This window comes from Brachyistius frenatus, unplaced genomic scaffold, assembly GCF_029030835.1.
Source record: "Brachyistius frenatus isolate BFR_SWC_R1_liver_20210118 unplaced genomic scaffold, ASM2903083v1 Contig_46, whole genome shotgun sequence".
In the NCBI taxonomy this organism is placed as follows: Eukaryota; Metazoa; Chordata; class Actinopteri; family Embiotocidae; genus Brachyistius; species Brachyistius frenatus.
The window spans coordinates 1,284,395-1,303,613 of NW_027210645.1; the positions used below are offsets into that span (position 1 = coordinate 1,284,395).

Here is a 19,219-nt window from a genome sequence, read left to right on the forward strand (position 1 = left end):
CTGTTGACCTATTTTTTTTTTTTATGTACCTGAGTTTCTGGATGAATATTCTGTTAGGAGACTGTTGGGTAAAATTATCGCACAAAGCAAGCTGCAAAAGAGGACATGAGTAAATCACAGTTTAGTTGTAACTACCAGCCTGCTGTAAAAGCTGTTGATTTGAAATAATGTGAGGTTAAACGAAAAGCTACAATATAAACTCCAGCTTCCCCAGTCATGAATTTTCTTTAAAAAATAAAAGATATTAAGTCAAACTGAGCACAACATTGCTATTAAGGTAAGCAAAAATCTTTGCTTTAAATAACACCCAAATGCTTCACTAAGATGCCTCACACTGATTTTATTTTTATTTTTTTAATTGCAAGTAATCCCTAAAGGGATGGGATGGTAAAATTGATTATTTATCGTGCTCTCTGTATATTTTGTTCTTAATATAATTGCGACACATAATGTGAGACTAACTATCCCTCATTTTACTGGTGGCCCCGTAGTAACATACGGTGGATCAACAAACTCCCTCTCAAAACTTTAAATTGAAGAACGATTCATCTGGGCTACTTTGCTTTCAGTAAAGGAAATAACAACCCTGACAAAGTGAAACATTGGGTTTAAAGAAGATTTTATTTGTCTATTTTCTTAAAAACGTAGTCAAAATCTTACTGTGCGGCGCTGCGTCTATCACAACTTTAACCCGTGGGGGGGCAGTATTTCACCTCGGAGCCGCTAATCTGCCGGAAAAAAAAAATCCGACGAAGAAGAAGAGAAGCGGAAGCAGACACTAACACAACACAGCTAACTGCTAGTAGCGTGTCTAAATTAGTGTCCCGCAAAACATGACTCGCTAAATGTGAGCAGAAGAAGAGACAATAAAGCTACACAACTCAAGATATAACGTGCGGGGACATAGGTACGTTGACGGGTTTAATTCTCATTTTGTTGAAACGTGCCAAAAAAAATAAAAAAAAAAATAAAGCTGTGACCGCGCTAGCTGCTAACTCCGCTAACGTGTCCCCCCATTCATTCTCGACGCGATGCTAACCGGTGGAGGACCAGGGTCTCGCCGCAGGTCTTGACGTGAGTGTTGTCGCCCTCCAGGATGTATGCCGTGTACAGACAGGCCCACACTCCCACCGCCGTGGAGTTTTCCGTCTACTGCAACTTCATATCCAGTAAGGAGAAGAACTTGGTGGTCGCCGGGACGTCCCAGCTGTTCGTCTACAGGATCATACACGATGTGGAGGTAAACTCGTTGGCAACTTTTTAAAATACAAGTACAGGTGCGTTTTTGTTTGTTTTTGTGATCGGTGAAACGTTTTATGTCTTCTTCTTTTTATTTATTGTTTTCCAGAGTACATCAAAAGCCGACAAGTCGTCAGGTACGTTGTTGAGGCATCTCACTGAGACGCGTGTTTTACTCAAAACGCCCTTTATTTGCTGAGACTTGACTTTCCGTGCAGAGTCCAAAGCTCGTAAGGAGAAGCTGGAGCAGGTCGCCTCCTTTTCTCTCTTCGGCAACATCATGTCAATGGCCAGCGTGCAGCTGGTCGGAGCCAGCAGAGACGCGCTCCTCCTCAGTTTCAAGGATGCGAAGGTATCGCTGTGAAAGCTGCGCTGTGATGAACTGAATTGTTCACCGATTTTAAAGTGTTCTTCGGTGACCCGCGCCGGTGTGTTTGTTTCCCCCTCCAGCTGTCTGTAGTGGAGTACGACCCCGGGACGCACGACCTCAAGACGCTGTCCCTTCATTACTTTGAGGAGCCGGAGCTCAGAGTGTGTAGAAATACAATAAAAGCTGTAAGTGTTGACAGCCACTCGTGAATGAGTTGTTTTTCTGACTTGCTTCTTTTTTTTTGTTTTTGCTGTTCCAGGATGGTTTTGTACAGAATGTACATATTCCCATCGTGCGAGTAGATCCAGAGAATCGCTGCGCCGTAATGCTCGTCTACGGCACCCAGCTGGTGGTGTTGCCGTTCCGAAAGGACACGCTAACCGACGAACAGGAGGGTGGAGTTGGAGAAGGGTACAGCCGGAGTCCGCTACACATTCTCCTTAATAATGTCTTCTGGTATCTGGCGGACAACTGCGTCCCAAAAACGAAACGGTTTCATTTTACACTCACACCGTGTGTCTCATCTTCAGACCTAAGTCCAGCTTCCTGCCCAGCTACATCATTGACGTGCGGGAGCTCGACGAGAAGCTGCTAAACATCATTGACATGAAGTTCCTGCACGGCTACTACGAGCCCACGCTGCTCATCCTGTTCGAGCCCAACCAGACATGGCCCGGGTCGGTCCATCGGCTTTAGTAGCAACTCTTTGTCTTCATTTGACGTCCTGAGCAGCCACCACCTGTTTGATTCGTCCAGCTTTTACTCAAACTTGAACTTCTACTGGATGGTCTCTCTTCCAGGCGTGTTGCTGTGCGTCAGGACACGTGCAGCATCGTCGCCATCTCCCTCAACATCATGCAGAAGGTCCATCCTGTCATCTGGTCTCTCAGTAATCTGCCGTTTGACTGCACTCAGGTCATGGCTGTTCCCAAACCCATCGGTGAGCCCGGAGAATTCTCTCTTTATCGTTGTTTGTTGTCCTTCATTGTGTTGTGTAGCTTAAGAGTTGCAGCTGCCGAGAGTGCTTATTATCACACGTCGCATCTGTTCACAGGTGGTGTGGTGGTGTTCGCTGTCAATTCCCTGCTGTATCTGAACCAGAGTGTTCCACCGTACGGAGTTTCTCTCAACTCGCAGACGACTGGGACCACAGCCTTCCCTCTGCGTAAGAATCATCATACGAAACCGCTCATCTGTATGTGTTGTGACCAAAAGGTTCCAGCATGGTTCCTGTTGTGCATGAAGGGAGCGCGGCACACTGATGTGCAAGCAGCAGGGTGAAGCTTTAAAGTCGGTGAGCAAGTATTATAAGTTGGATCAACTCCAACTGTTTCACGCGTTTGTAATTTCACCGTGGACTTGATCAGAGAGAACACGTTACATTCAGTCAGACTTCGGCAACAGACACCCTTGAAATACTTCAGAAAGCCTACGAAAGTGAAGCAGCGAGCCAGTTGAGGTGTTTTGAGCGAAATTTACATTTCAAGGGAAGCAGAACGTCACCGTCCAACACCGAAGAAGAGTTGTGCAGCGTGAATTCGTCCCCCGGGGTCAGACCGTCAACACCGAGTTCTTCTGTGATGTTCTGAGGAAATCACCTGAACTGTGACTCCATTTTGGCAGGTACACGTGTGCCAGTGATTAAAAAAAAAAAACAAAACCAACCCAAAATAAAACCCACGTTAACACTGGTGCTGACGTTGATCAAGTGATGTAGCTCAGGATACTTACTCACTAAAGTCCTTGCTTCCCCCGGCTCCGTCTGTACCACTTTGCTGCGCTCCATTCCCGTGCAGCAGAAACCACCTCAGAAGATTTTCATCGCACTTCGTACTCGTATCTTTGACAACTGTCCTCGTCACTTTATAGAGCATTTGATGTCTTGTGATGCTCATCCCTGGATGACCTGTTTTGTTTCTGCAGGTGTACAAGATGAAGTGAAGATCACACTGGACTGCTCTCAGTCTGACTTTATCGCTTATGACAAGATGGTCATCTCCCTGAAAGGAGGAGAAATGTGAGTTGTTGTCGTCACCACCTGAACGAACGCCAACCCTGATGGCAGTTTACGAATCCTCACCGGCTGTTGTTGCTTTGCAGTTACGTGTTGACCCTCATAACCGACGGCATGAGGAGCGTGAGGGCTTTTCACTTCGACAAAGCTGCTGCCAGCGTCCTGACCACCTGTGTAAGTTCTGTCAAGAGGTGTGTTTGTCTCGAACACACACGTTCTCTGGTTTTCTGTGGACAAACAGAGACGGCAGGAGGGATTCGATTTTGACTGACATGAGGTTTGAAAGCTAAAAGCAGTACTTTAAGTTTAAAGCTACTGAATGCTGGAAAAAAGATCTTCAGATGCTTCCTAAAGCATCCCCCTAAAGGGGATTCTTATATTTGCCCGACCTTTCAGGATATGAATTAAATATTGAATAAATACTATATTTTCCAGCTTTTAGAGGATTTAGAAACAGGAAGTCTTTCTCACTGAAGACTTACGTTGCACTTTCCTCCTCCAGATGGTGACCATGGAGCCCGGCTACCTCTTCCTGGGTTCCCGCCTCGGAAACTCTCTGCTCCTGAAGTACACGGAGAAGCTGCAGGAGACGCCAGCAGAGGAAGGAAAAGAAAAGCAGGACAAAGAAAACGAGGACGAAAACGAGAAGCAGGCGAGTTTCTGGGTGTAAAAATCAGGGGTCAGGGAATTTCAGGGAATTTTAAAAACTGTTTTACAGACAGGAATTTGTATCACTTTTTGGGCCAATTAATGGAATATCAGGGAATTTTGTTGTAATGTAATATTTTTCATGTATGTAGATATAACATTAGTTAGCTTGTTATTGTCAATGTGTAGGTTTGGTAGCATTAGTGGTCACTGACAGAAATAAAAAAAAACATAGCTTATTAGTTTGTGAGCTAATTACTGTTATTGTTAGATCAATTATTTGCCTGTGCAACCAGTATTTAGACATTTATTTAATTTGTTTCAATATCGATGCAAATGGAGGGCCATGTGTCAGCCCGGTTTTAACAGAAATGTTGCTGTTTCTTGTCTGCTCAGCACAACGGCAGCTGTTCATTATAGGTCATAGAATTTCAGCTTTTTAGTCGGCGAAAGTCAGAGAATTTGACTTTTCACATATGCTGTGCTCCAAATGGTGTACTGTCGGCACTGACAACATTATTAGTGCATAAGTGCGTTCACACTGTCAAGTCCAGAAACATGCATCCAGGATGATGAAAGAAGTGTGAAACTCTGGACACTTTCCACCCTAAACGGTCGCCATCGTGGCTAAGGAGAGGAGGAAGGGGCGGGGCCACAAAACTGTTTCTTTTCCACTGCTGGACAGAAGAATCAGTGTGTTTATTGAGTGTGTTAAAAAGAGGACACAAAAACACGTTGATTTGTGGGTAAAATAATTAGAGCTGCAGACATTTTGGTGGGTGACGTGTTCACAGGCTGACGTCATTTCCAGTCAGTGTGCAAAGTACTACACAGTAGTCCAAATATGTAAGAGCACGATTTGTTAGTGTACTACGGGAAGTAGGTTATTTGGAACTCGGCATTAGAGTAGGAACCCTGATTAATTGTGCGTAATATACTGCAGATTAAATGCATCTTCTTGTTGTGGTATGAAATATTAAAATACTCCTTATTTTACGCTACGAGTTTCAGCAAATATCAAAACAAGGCACTGTTCACTCTTTCAAATCTCACTGTTGTTTTCGACAGCTTGTCCTCAAAATAGTCTTTTGACCAAATCCTTGCTCCTGACTTGCAGGAGGAACCACCCAGCAAGAAGAAGCGGGTCGACTCTTCCACCAACTGGACCGGTATGTTCGCCACCAGTTTAATGTGAGGCGGATTATTGTGTGTAATCTTCCAGGGTGTGTTACACCTGCCTGCTTTGTTTCATCAGATGAGGTGGATGAGATAGAAGTGTACGGAAGTGAGGCCCAGTCAGGCACTCAGCTGGCCACCTACTCCTTTGAGGTAAAAAAAACAAACAGCTGAACTGCTTTTTTTGAATGGATTGTGTACGTGTCCACAGAAGATGACGGAGGCTCTTCACTGTGTTTTCTTCCAGGTGTGTGACAGCATCCTCAACATCGGACCATGTGCGAATGCTTCCATGGGTGAACCTGCTTTCTTGTCTGAAGAGGTACAGGCATTCTTTATTTTCACGTTACTACTCTCTGTTATAAGTACAGAATCATCTGTAATAATTGTATTTTTATTTCCACCCACAGTTTCAGGGCAGCCCTGAGCCCGACCTGGAGGTTGTGCTGTGCTCTGGTTACGGCAAGAACGGTGCACTGTCGGTACTTCAGGTAAATCCTTACTCACGGTGGTCCTCTGTTGTTTTTATGCATAGATTGTTGTGTGCATGATTCCTCTTAACCGCACCGTCCTAAAACCTGTGGTGGCGAGGGCCGTCTGCCTCAGGTCCAGTGACGGTGCTAAAGTGAAGTCTGGGTCTACCAGGGCTGCCTCAGAGGTCGACGGAGTAGCCTGAAAACACCCCAGACACAAACTTACACTCTTATTAAATGCACAGAGCGAATGTGTTTGTCTTTTCCTCCTGTCTTTCATGCTTTCATTTGTCCACATTCTGTTCTCAGAGGAGCATCCGACCTCAAGTAGTCACTACTTTTGAGTTGCCAGGTTGTCACGACATGTGGACCGTCATTGCGAGTGAAGTCAAGGAAGACAAAAAAGTATCGTATATTTCTCCTCAACAGTTTTTTTTTAACATTTTTGGCAGCGCCTTTTATTATAATTTTTTTCTTACAGTAAAAATGCTTCTTGCTCGTTTTCCAGGCTGCAAAAAGCAGCGAGTCGGAGGACGGAACAGAGAGTGAGACCGGTGAAGGTGAAGAGGGAGAGAAGGAGAAAGAGAAGGAGGAGATGGAGAAAGAGGAGGAGAAGAAGACTGAGCCTCCGCTGGAGGATGATGCCAAGAAGCACGGCTTTCTGATTCTGAGCAGAGAAGATTCAACCATGGTAAAAACATCTGGACAGCATCTTTTATTAAGCAATATTAGGATTGCGATCATACAACAAGTTACCAATTTAATGAAAATTGTGGAGAAAATCGCTCTCGAAATATAAAACTTTTTATTAGTGTGATCTGCGTTTCCGTGGCAACACACGGGGTAAGACTAACAACTGGAAAACAGTCTGTCGCGTCTGTAGAAATTAATGTAATGTATGCTGTGTTTACTAATCCAGGAAGTAGTCTGGCCCTTAGTAACGACGTAGCAACAGAGACGAGATCCAGTACGTTTTTTTTTTGTTTTTTTTAGATAGTTTCTCAAACTGAATAAATACAGCACATAGAAACACACTAAGCTCACTCAATCTTGTAATAAAAATATCCGCAGAAAAAATAAATCGATGGACTCTTGTATTTTTAAGATAGATATTTCTAGTGATGAGCGGGGTGTGATGTCGTGATGATTTGAGAACGTTCCAAATGTTCTGTTGACCAATCAGATCGCTGGGGAGGAACTACTAAAAATAAACCCATCAGTCAGGAAGTTTCTTTCACCATATAATTACTATGGCAACGCCCACCTGTGTGTTTTCCTGTAGATCCTTCAGACAGGTCAGGAGATCATGGAGCTGGACACCAGTGGTTTTGCCACTCAGGGGCCGACGGTGTTCGCTGGAAACATCGGTGACAACAAGTACATCATCCAGGTGTCTCCTATGGGCCTGCGACTCCTGGAAGGAGGTAAAATAAGGGAGATTTTACTAACTACTAGAAGTAAACGAAAATATGTACAATATTTTGGAAATGATCAAAATCCAAAACAAAATTCACTTAAAGCATTTTGTCATGGGGTAAATTTATTTTTACAGGGTTCCCACAACTCAGGGAATATCAGGGAATATCAGGGAATATCAAGGAATATCAGGGAATATCAAGGAATATCAGGGAATTTTAAAAACTTCTCCAGACAGGGAAATTCTGGGAATTAGATCATTTTGGGGTCAAGTCATGGAATATCAGGGAATATCAGGGAATATCGGAATATCAGGGAATATCAAGGAATATCGAGGAATATCAGGGAATATCAAGGAATATCAGGGAATATCAGGGAATATCAGGGAATATTTAAAAACTTCTCCAGACAGGGAAATTCTGGGAATTAGATCATTTTGGGGTCAAGTCATGGAATATCAGGGAATTTTGTTTGCATGTTTCAATTTAAGTTTCTATTTATCAAAATGTAATATTTTCCATATATGTAGCTGTAACGTCAGTTAGCTTGTTATTGTCAATGTGTATGTTTGGTAGCATTAGTGGTCACTGATAGACATTTAAAATGTAGCTTATTATGCTGAAAGCTAATTACCGTTATTATTAGATAAATTCTTCCTCTGCAACTAGTATTTAGACATGAGTTTCATTTCCTTTTAATCCAGAGGCGCATGTGTCAGTCCGTTTTTCTTTTTTTTTTTTTTTAACAGAAATGTCACTTTTTCTTGTCTGCTTAGCCCAACAACAGCATGTTTTCTGTTCATTACAGGCCATGGAATCTTTTTAGTCGGTGATAGTCAGGAAATTTGACATTTAACTGAGAGAGGGAACTCTGTTTGTATAATTCTCTCTTGTTTCACTGACACGTTTCCTTTGTTTTAATCCGTCCTCCTTCCAGTAAAACAGCTCCACTTCGTCCCGGTGGACCTGGGCTCTCCCATAGTGCATTGCTCCGTGGCGGACCCGTTCGTGGTTATCATGACTGCCGAGGGAGTGGTCACCATGTTTGGGCTGAAGAGCGACTCGTACACGGGGAAGACGCCCCGACTGGCCCTGCAGAAACCTCAGATCTCCACTGTGAGTCAAACGCTGGACAAACACGCCCCCTGCTGGACAGGCTCGTTGTATATATCTGGCTTGTTGTATATATCAGTTCATTGCTTTAATAATGTCAATTATGGCTTGTTATTTTATTCGACGTGGTCTCTCGTTCGACAGCAATCCCGTGTGATCACACTGTGTGCGTACCGTGACGTGAGCGGGATGTTCACCACAGAAAACAAAGTGTGCTGCTCCATCAAAGAGGACACCGTCATCAGGAGCCAGTCTGAGACGGAGACCATCATCCAGGACCTCAGGTAAGAACCTACATCGCCTCCACGCTGACACTTCCAGACGCTTCCCACGCCGCCCATAACTGACCGGTGCCGATTGTTGTTGAACGTTTGTGCAGCAACACCGTGGATGATGAGGAGGAGATGCTGTACGGAGACTCCAACGCCAGCGCAGCAAATGCAAGAGAGGAAATGAGCCGCGGCTCAGCGGCACCAGGGCAGCCCGGTAGTGAGAACAGCTCCAGCAAAGCAGAGCCGAGCCACTGGTGCATGATCATCAGGGAGAACGGAGTCATGGAGGTATCATCTTTACTTGTTGTTGTTGTCCACTGGGAGGTCGAGAGAAGGGAAGGTGGATTTATTTGTGGTTGGTAAAATAAAACCAACCACCAGACAGTGAAACAGTGAATGCACACAGCCGGTTTAAGTGCTTTTAAAATGTCTGTCATTTTAGGGCTGTGCAGTATGGGAAAAATCCAATACCAAATACCTCAATATCGATATTGTGGCATTATGGTAGGGGGTGATTGTTGGTGCTTTAATACATTTTTATAAATAATTGTCAGCAATGTAGATATAATGAGTGAGTGGGTGAAGGTAAATAACAGAACCGCTAGAACAGTCTTGATTAGTTCAGAAAATGACGTCACTTTACTGTGATGCAGCCTGTAAAACCAGGAAAAGGCAACAATTAGGTCAAACCACAAAGACCATATCCAGTCTCATATCACCATATCAATATATGATTGTATTGTTTAGCCCTATAATAGTAATAATGCTAATATATAAACTTTATTTATACAGTACTTTTCAAAACTGACAATCCATGAAATTATATGGATAAGAACATTACAGGGATGAGGCAAATAAAATCAGACAGATAATACAAATAAAATGGAATAAAACCCCCAACAATATATGAAGGAATATGATATTGTATTTTAGTTGAATTATCTTTTTTGTTGCTGTTATTGTCCTTAAATGTGAATCCTGTCTCTCACTCCGGTCCATGAGGAATTTTTCTGTATGTTGACGTCCATATGTATGGACATTACAATAAACCCGAACTTGACCTGAATACATCCAGTAAATAATCACTGACAAAATGTTGCGCTGTTTCACTGTCCTCTCCGAACAGATCTACCAGCTACCAGACTGGCGACTCGTCTTCCTGGTGAAGAACTTTCCAGTAGGTCAAAGAGTGCTGGTGGACAGTTCGTCCGGCCAATCAGCAACGCAGGGGGACGGTAAAAAAGAGGAAGTCACCCGTCAAGGAGACATCCCGTTAGTCAAAGAGGTTGCTCTGGTTTCACTGGGCAACAATCACAGCAGGCCGTATTTATTGGTGAGGTTTTACTCCGGAATCCGCCGTGCGGACATTATTGAAGTCTTTATTTGTATTTCAAATGGAGAAAGTGCTTCATGGAAATAAAAACTACAAATATGATGTTTTCTTTTTTCTAGGTCCATGTGGAACAAGAGCTTCTGGTGTACGAAGCGTTCCCGTACGATCAACAGCAGCCTCAAAACAACCTGAAAGTCCGCTTTAAAAAAGTACGAGTCGGGACTGATGAAGACGTCGAGGCAGCTTCAGATGAAGAAACTCCTAACGTTGCTTCTCTGCTCTGCACAGGTGCCCCACAACATTAACTTTAGAGAGAAGAAATCCAAGCTGAAGAAAGATAAGAAGGCCGAGAGCAGCGAGGAGAATCAAACCGTGAAAAGTCGGATCGCCAGGTTCAGATACTTCGAGGACATCTCCGGATACTCCGGGGTAAGGCAGACATTTTTAGAAACACAATTTTAGAACTTTAATATTCTGAAACCAGCGTCCTTCTGACAGTTTAAATAACGACCGTGTCCTTTTCGCCGCAGGTGTTTATCTGCGGTCCGTCTCCTCACTGGATGTTGGTCACCTCTCGGGGAGCGTTGAGGCTTCACCCGATGACCATCGATGGCTCCATCGAGTCTTTCTCTCCCTTCCACAACATCAACTGCCCCAAAGGTTTCCTCTACTTCAACAAACAGGTGCGCAGACGACACACTTTCACTTTGGTGGTGATGCGTGCGTTGACTTCGTCGAAACAGAAACCAACTTAGATTAATTATTGAATGGATAAATGAAGACTCAGCAGTGATATTATTGTTTTTCTTTTCCTTCAGTAGAGATTTTTCTGTCTGTTACAGGAATACAAATTTGTACCGCTAAATACTTTTTTCTGATCGTATCTATTGGCTACTTAAAGGTTCAGGTATTTTATTACCCTTAGAAAAGCATGATGTTTGAACTTGTCTCCACTCGAGCCACTCGTTTTGGAAGTAAATCACCGAATTCTTACATCAAACCTGACTTTTGATGATGTTCTCAGGCTCGTTTAACATAAACAAATGTGTGTCATGGATAATATAAATGATCCGATAGGTTTGTGCTTCAACCAAAGACTGTATATAAAAGTGGCTGGATGCTGAAGTGCTCCATAGACTCCCATTCAACTTCTCTCATGAAATACAAAGTCAATACATTTTAAGAAAATAATCACCAAAAAGCTGTGTTTTAGGGGCGGCGTCTCTGTTTGATTGACAGTCTGTTATGATTATCGGTGGGCGGGGACGCTATCGTCGGGTTCCCAATCAGATGGAGTCAGATCCACCGCTCGCCCCCCCCCCCCCCAGCTCGTCCAAATATGGCCACGTCTGGCCACGTTCAAATATGGCGACGGCCAAAATCTGAACTCCAGGCTTCATAACAGCCGTTCACAAACCAGTTGGTGACGTCACTGTTGGTTGCTGCTTGGTTCCAACCGTCAGATTTAATTGTCTTAACTTAGTTTTTGAGACTCTTTGTTGAGGAAAAAAACCCTTAGTCAGTGAATTTATCCCAGTTTGTTCTAGTTTCTGAACATGAATTTGTTTAAGTTGCAGGTAGTGAAATACGTCTTTGCTTCCATCTACAGCTGCAAAACATTTAAGCCGCTGAAGAGCCGTCATTCACGCCTCACCTTTATACACAGGCTGATACCTTTTCCGAGATCTTCGCTGCTTTAGAGGGCTTAAATGCTGTGGTAGCGTCGGTGAGTGGTAGGCAGTGATTTTCACATCATTTTGGACCATTATCATGACAATATTTAGGCAAAAATGCTCCGTCGGCCATAAAACTAATAATCACCAAACACTGGTAAGACACAGCTTCTAGTGAAGCTATAGCAGCTGTACGTAGGAGCTGTGATAAAACACTTGGGTGCCTCATTTATGTTGAAATAGTAGAGAAAACTCTTCTGAAAACCTTTTGACTTTTTTGATCAAAGAACCACGTATTTTCTAACTCCGGTGTTCTTCTTTCACTACAAGAAGTCAACCAAAGAAGTTCATTTCATGTCCATCCACGAGATGAAAGAGCTCAACCTGTCAGTTAACCTTCAGCTGTCGACAGAGAAAATAGATGGGAACTCTAATCCCAAAGACAGACATGCCCTAAAATAGCTGCTATGCAGCTTCATATCTGTTATATAAAGCTTCTTTCAGCCACTGAAGCAGGAAAGAAGTGATGTTAGATGCCTTTGCCGTCTTCTACTTTTCAGTTCCTTGAGCAGTCTTTGTGTGTGTGTGTGTGCGTGTGTGTGTGTGTGTGTGTGTGTGTGTGTGTGCGTGTGTGTGTGTGTGTGTGTGTGTGTGTGTGTGTGCGCATGTGTGTGTCTTTCCTCCCACAGGGCGAGCTGAGGATCAGTGTCCTGCCCACCTACCTGTCCTACGACGCCCCGTGGCCGGTCAGAAAGATCCCGCTGCGCTGCACCGTCCACTACGTCTCCTACCACGTCGAATCCAAGGCAAGGAAACTCTCTGTCAGCTCGCACGGCACCGGAGCCAACGCAGAGACGTCACGCCAATTTAAGCCGAAAACACACACACACACCCACTCACACTCACACTCACACTCCCGGACTCACACACCTCCACTTGCATAACCCGAATGCAAAATAAAAGCATATCGATCGAGCTTTGAAGAAGTTAGAGATGAAAAGCCGTCTGGCCCTGAAGATTTTCTTACTGCGAAAGAAGGAAAAAAAAAAAAAAAAAAAAGAAAATCAATGAGGATGACTTTGAAAGGATTCGTCTTTGATGTGGAGTTTCTCTCTGTGATTCTGGACTTTCTCCTCTCAGGTGTACGCCGTGTGCACCAGCGTGAAAGAGCTCTGCACTCGTATCCCTCGGATGACTGGAGAGGAGAAGGAGTTCGAAACCATAGAACGAGGTTAGACAACACACACACACACACACACACACACACACACACACTCGTTGTTTATATCACTGGATCACAACATGTAGATATTCTTATCAGCACCCTCCGACACGTTCTGCAATTATTCATGGGAAGTCGCATTCAGCTCGTAGTGAAGTGGTTCTTGCATCAGTACATCAGCTTTCCACGAACTTGGAATCCTGTTGGCTTGTTTATTTTCTGCCTGAACGTAACGTGTGTGTCTATTTCATGACTCCTGTTTGTCCTCCTTCCTCTCTGCAGATGAACGTTACATCAATCCTCAGCAGGAGAAGTTCTCCATCCAGCTCATCTCTCCGGTGAGCTGGGAGGCCATCCCCAACGCACGGTAACAACTCCTCTCTTCTCATATCGCACCTCTTTCAAGAGCACGAGTGCTGTTTGTGCAGGCGATAGAAGTGTTTTGTTCTGTTGGACAGTCGCTCTGCAGCAGGTCGTCCCACCGCGGGCTCGGCGCTGTTTGTAGAGGGTTGTGGGGTTTATTTGGAAATATTGGGTCATTTGTCAAAGTTGTCGACGATTCATTTCGTCTCGCACGGCTGCTTGTCTTCATCTAGTCAGGGTGGAAATATTGAGTCCTTCATCCAAGTCTCCAACATTACCTGCTGCTGGGAGTGCTTTAAGTTAAAGAGCCCAAATACATCAGGAAGTGCTTCTACATATATGTTGGGATACTGTGTGTGTGTGTGTGTGTGTGTGTGTCTCTATCTTTTCTGTGAAAATGCTGCTTTGGATTGACGTATGTTATGTATGTGAGTCCACTCGGGTTTTAAGGATTAAGAAACCTACTTAAGATTCATCCTCACTGCAACATTTTGGTTTTAAGACGTATAACTTTTGCTATATTTATAGCTACAGACAGTTCGGGCTTTATAGAACCATTAATATAGGATCACACTTTCACGATGGTAAATATATATATATATAAATATACAGATTAGGCAATCAAAGTACTATAAACTCTTGCCGTGACTTTGTCGGGAGACTGACGGCACTCCAATCATGACGTAGAAGAGTCACCTTTCACGTTGGTGCGTGAGTTCCCGTGTCGGCGGGGAGGAGGACCAAGAAGTTGTCAATCGTGGACACAGAAGCACTTTGTGCGATACACGCTGTCATACTATTGGTCAAGGAACACGTCGTAGGATATGTCGAACTAGGCAGACAAAAACACCAAAATCGGGACACGATGGGCTTTTGGTCGGAGTACCGTGCAGAGTCCCAAGATGTCGCATCGCTGCTCTTCAATTACGTCACGCTACTCGTCCTGTTTGGTTTCCCCGACGCTCATATTCAGGCCCGACACTTGACATTTGTCGACTATTAGAATTAAAGCGTGTCAAAATCAGGCTGAAGTTATGTCGTCTGATGCCGGCATAAAAGTGTTACTTAAAATCACTGCTGACCCAGATTTAGTTTTGAAAATTCCAGGACTGCGTTATGGTCCGGCTCGTACGGGGCAACACGGTGACACAAACACCCATTTTTCACTTCCTTTTATCAGAGTACATAAATGTTGTGTTCTGGACAGCTTCATAAACATCTCACACGCTGCATTCACTTCGTCATCAGGAGTTACTGAGCGTTGATCGATGCCACTTTATTCGTTTAAAATTAAAACCTACAGCACAATAAAGTGAGAAACATGAAAGTGTCTGAATACCTTCTGAAGCGACTGAACCACGTGACTTGTGTTCTTTTTAGTTCTTCCACCTCAGAAACAAGACAAGGGAACACAGTGTGTGGCTTTTTTTTTAATTCAAAATGAGGGCTTTTATTTTGAAACGGATGAAACAGGAAATGGCAACATCAGTCAGTCGGTCAGCGAGTGACAGACACTCGTGTTTATAGTCCTCCCTTTGGTGATGTCAGAATAAATCCCATTAATGGGACACAGCGCTGTATGATAGTAAAGAGTGAGAACTCTGTCTGAACTGTGACCCGTGTGTCTCCTGCAGGATCGACCTTGAGGAGTGGGAACATGTGACCTGTATGAAGACGGTGGCCCTCAGGAGTCAGGAGACGGTGTCGGGACTGAAGGGCTACATCGCAGCAGGGACCTGCCTGATGCAGGGGGAGGAGGTCACCTGCAGGGGCCGGGTGAGACCACACACACACTAAACAAGAAGAAATGAACTGAGAACTTTTTTTTGATTTATTTATTTTTTATTGCTTCCATCATTTCACTATTTTCGTTTCTTGCGTCCAGATCGTGATCCTGGATGTGATCGAAGTGGTTCCCGAGCCGGGCCAGCCGCTCACCAAGAACAAGTTCAAGGTCCTGTATGAGAAGGAGCAGAAGGGACCGGTGACGGCTCTGTGCCATTGCCATGGATACCTGGTGTCAGCCATCGGGCAGAAGGTCTCGACCGCACTCTCACATCACACCTCGCGGAGCTCCTAATCTCTGGTCAAGTTATTAAACACTCGTAGAACTGGGGCCGCTTTTATCTGACCGGCAGCACGAGTCCCAAACTGCACTCACTTTTCTTCTCGGAGCTTTTCACAAAGCTGCTGAGACGCAAAGAGAACACCTGAGAGAAGCGGGGGGGGGGGGGGGGAGGCTGTTGCTATGGTTGCCATGGTGTTTCATGAATGAATGACGGTGATTCGTTGATGGGTGATCAGTCTGTGTGGCTGAAATAATTTGTAATAGTAGAATGAACTGGAAATAGAAAGATACTCATTTATTGTAATATATCGTAACGGAAAACATTTCAGTTGATCAAACAAATCATCTTAAAGGTCCCATATGGTAGAACTTCAGATTTCCATGTGTTTGTTGATTATGAAGCAGGTCGTGCTGTTTTATAAATGCGCTCAAGTCTATGAAGAAATGCACATGCCTGTATTCAGCAACTGTGCTATTTGGATTTCTGTAAGTTTGTGATGTCACAAAGTCGCGCTCAAGTCACATGTCCGTCCTCAGAACGTCCCCCTGTCCAAAAACATCCGTGGAAGAAAACACGGAGCGGTCTTGGCCCGGATGTGCGCCGCTTAGAAAAGAGTCAGCCAATCAGAAGAGTGTCATTCATATCAACGTTTCTTAAAGACACAGACACAAAGCAGCCTGAGATATGAAACTATATTCAGATGTTTGTTGGTACTTAAAGCATCAAAAATATCTTTTCGTGGATATCAAGACAAATGAGGCAAATAAAAACGAGACAAGTGTAAAATGAGACCTTTTCAATGAAGCGGCCTTTCAAAGTTCATTGTGGCTGAATTTGAAATGTTGCCTGAACAAGCAGATGAGCTGCAGGATTAGTTTGTTGGTGAGCAGTTATTATTGAGTCTTTGGACACAAAGACAGGAGCTTTAAAATGAGTCTGACCTTCATTGATCCAACGTTGTATCTCATGTCAACATTTGATGGATATAATTGATGTTTCCCGTAAACGAGCTGAAGCGAAGGGCGTAACGTGGTCCGTGTTGCCGCAGATCTTCCTGTGGGTCCTGAAGGACAACGACCTGACGGGCATGGCCTTCATCGACACGCAGCTCTACATCCACCAGATGTTCAGCATCAAGAACATCATCCTGGCCGCGGACGTGATGAAGAGCATCTCGCTGCTGCGCTACCAGGAGGAGAGCAAGACGCTGTCTCTGGTCAGCAGGGTGAGGAAGTCAAAACCACCGCAGTTCATAAGCGTTTGGGCCGGAGGAGGTTCTGAACTATCAGACTTTAGTGCCCGTATTTGACTGTGGAGGAGGATGACCTGTAACCTGCAGCCCACACAGTGTGTTGACCCGGTACGAGTGAATATCGGCGGTGCGCCTCGGAGGCCGTTCGGATTCGGTGGGGTTCATCTTGAAGAGAGCAGCTCCGGCAGCAGGAGATAAATCAGCCCTCCGCCGGGATTCAACTGTTCTCTTATTGTTTTGTCAACAGGATGCGAAACCCTTAGAGGTTTACAGCATCGAGTTCATGGTGGACAACAACCAGCTGGGATTTCTGGGTAACATTTCCAATGACCTGTGGAAGAGTTTTCAAATTCAAAGCGCAACTTTGTGCCCTCACTAACCGCCCTGTCTTTCTTTTGTGTTCAGTGTCCGATCGAGACAAGAACCTCTACGTGTACATGTATCTGCCTGAAGGTTTGTGACACCGCAGACATAATGCGAGTCGGCATTTGAAGGTACATTCAGTACAGTAACGTGTGTGTGTGTGTGTGTGTGTGTGTGTGTGTGCGTGTGTGTGCGTGTGTGTATGCGTGCGTGCAGCCAAAGAGAGCTTCGGGGGAATGCGCCTGCTGCGGCGAGCGGACTTCAACGCCGGAGCGAACATCAACACGTTCTGGAGGATGCCGTGCAGAGGAGCGCTGGACGCCGGCAGCAAGAAGGCTCTGACGTGGGACAACAAGCACATCACGTGGTTCGGTGAGAAGCGGCGTTTCTGTCCGTGTCGTCGTCGTCCTCCGACGATCAGGAAAAAAAGTCGGGATTAGTACGCGAAAATACAAACGGCCCGGCTGAATTTAACCGCCGTGTTCTCGATTTGAACACAAGAAGGTCGGAGGTGCTTCGCTCTCGTTGGTCCGGTCGCTCGTCTTTCTTCTGACACTCGTGATCGGCCAGAGGACTTCGGAGCGAGGCTGTGAGGAGCCTCTTCTACGGATGTAAACTGACCGTTGGTTTAAACCTGCTGTCCGCCGGTACGTTTCCTCCCGTCCGCTGTCCGCGTGTTACCGAAATCCCCTCTCGGCAGCGGGAAACGAGCAAAACCCCCGGACAGAAAGCCGCACAGTGAAAATACAGATTTGGATCGTGCCGAGTCGGCGCCGCTCGGTTCTTTTACGTGTTTTGCGGGGATTTGAGCTATTTGAACGTACAGCCAGCCAGCCTGCCCTACGAACACAATTTCATCCATCCGTGGGGTTACGTGCGAGGAGACAAGGCAGTTGTTTGTCTGTTGTCCGCATCTGACAGCAGAGACGGAGCACATTTCCTGGAGGTTCGGGTTAGAGCCACGTTGCATGTTTGTGACTTTCCCAAGTCCAGGCTGCCTGAAGGCACCGACCGAGACGGTTGCGATTGGTTGAAAGAAATGACATCAAGCCAGCCGAATGAGATTGGAGTTCTCAGTGGAGAGGTCTGTCCGCAGCAGACTACCGCGGGGCGACGTCGGTGCTCGTTTTCGTGACGATTGCTCAAACATGGTTCGTGCGTTCGGTGTCGTTACAACACCCGTACACGACCGAGCGGCGCTGCTGCGCTCCGGTTTTTCGAAACCCCACGAAAGTGTCGGGAAGCTTCAAATCTCCAAATATCAAATGTGAACGGAATATTGTGTTTCCACAGCGACGCTGGACGGAGGAGTCGGTTTGCTGCTCCCCATGCAGGAGAAGACGTACCGCCGTCTGCTGATGTTGCAGAACGCTCTCACCACCATGCTGCCGCATCACGCCGGTCTGAACCCGAAGGCCTTCAGGTACGAATCCTCCTGCACTCAGTTCACACAAGATTTCAGCGGCCGAGTTCTGCTGCCTGACGTGACTGATCCGCGTGTGTGTGTGTGTGTGTGTGTGTGTGTGTGTGTGTGTGTGTGTGTGTGTGATATGCAGGATGCTGCACAGCGACCGACGCAGTCTGCAGAACGCCGTGAGAAACATCCTGGACGGAGAGCTCCTCAACAAGTACCTGTACCTGAGCACCATGGAGCGCAGCGAGCTGGCCAAGAAGATCGGCACCACTCAGGACATCGTGAGTGAGCCGAGCCGACCCGACCGCTCCACTGCGGGCTTGTCATCCTTTAATTTTGATCCTCCTTCTCTCGTCAGATCCTGGACGACCTGCTGGAAATCGACAGAGTAACGGCTCATTTCTAAACGCCACATTCCTGCATCTCCTCCGAATACCGTTTTATACCGAACGGAGAAAAGAGTTTTGTTCCGGCCATCTTTGTTGTTTTTTTCTTACTCCGTACACAGGAACAGGCCCGCCATGTTTTTTCTTAGAATATTTTGTATTAAAAAAAAACCAACAACCTCGGGGCTGCTGTGAGATTTGATTTGTTCACATTGAGCTGAAAGCCATCCAGAAGACAGGAGGTAGAGTATTTTTATTAAAACGTTAAAATAATTTAAAAACATTTGGCTCGGTGGTACCCGACTGCTCTGTCACAAACAGCGCAGCTTTCATCAGGAAAAAAACCCACCAAACTAAAAGACTCTTCACGGTGATTTAACATTTACTAACTGATATATTTCGGGGGGGGGGGGGGTTTCCCTCC

At 45.3% G+C, this 19,219-nt stretch overlaps 1 protein-coding gene across 1 annotated transcript; it reads left to right on the top strand.

Moving 5' to 3' along the window:
- The first annotated feature begins 766 nt into the window (after nt 1–766).
- On the top strand, nt 767–18,975 carry cpsf1 (cleavage and polyadenylation specific factor 1). The gene is made up of 38 exons (XM_069703384.1): nt 767–907; nt 1,096–1,240; nt 1,349–1,376; nt 1,458–1,591; nt 1,690–1,770; nt 1,869–2,020; nt 2,140–2,286; nt 2,410–2,549; nt 2,664–2,774; nt 3,533–3,626; nt 3,710–3,797; nt 4,126–4,275; nt 5,389–5,440; nt 5,527–5,600; nt 5,695–5,769; nt 5,858–5,938; nt 6,230–6,325; nt 6,429–6,611; nt 7,203–7,344; nt 8,273–8,451; nt 8,593–8,732; nt 8,828–9,008; nt 9,847–10,053; nt 10,173–10,262; nt 10,342–10,482; nt 10,584–10,736; nt 12,416–12,532; nt 12,867–12,957; nt 13,231–13,315; nt 14,946–15,087; nt 15,197–15,349; nt 16,429–16,605; nt 16,880–16,946; nt 17,038–17,085; nt 17,212–17,367; nt 18,289–18,418; nt 18,552–18,690; nt 18,768–18,975. Exons 2-38 carry the CDS (start codon nt 1,097–1,099, stop codon nt 18,813–18,815), a joined length of 4,416 nt encoding a protein of 1,471 aa, XP_069559485.1. The 5' UTR covers nt 767–907; nt 1,096; the 3' UTR covers nt 18,816–18,975.
- Nucleotides 18,976–19,219: the final 244 nt, after the last annotated feature.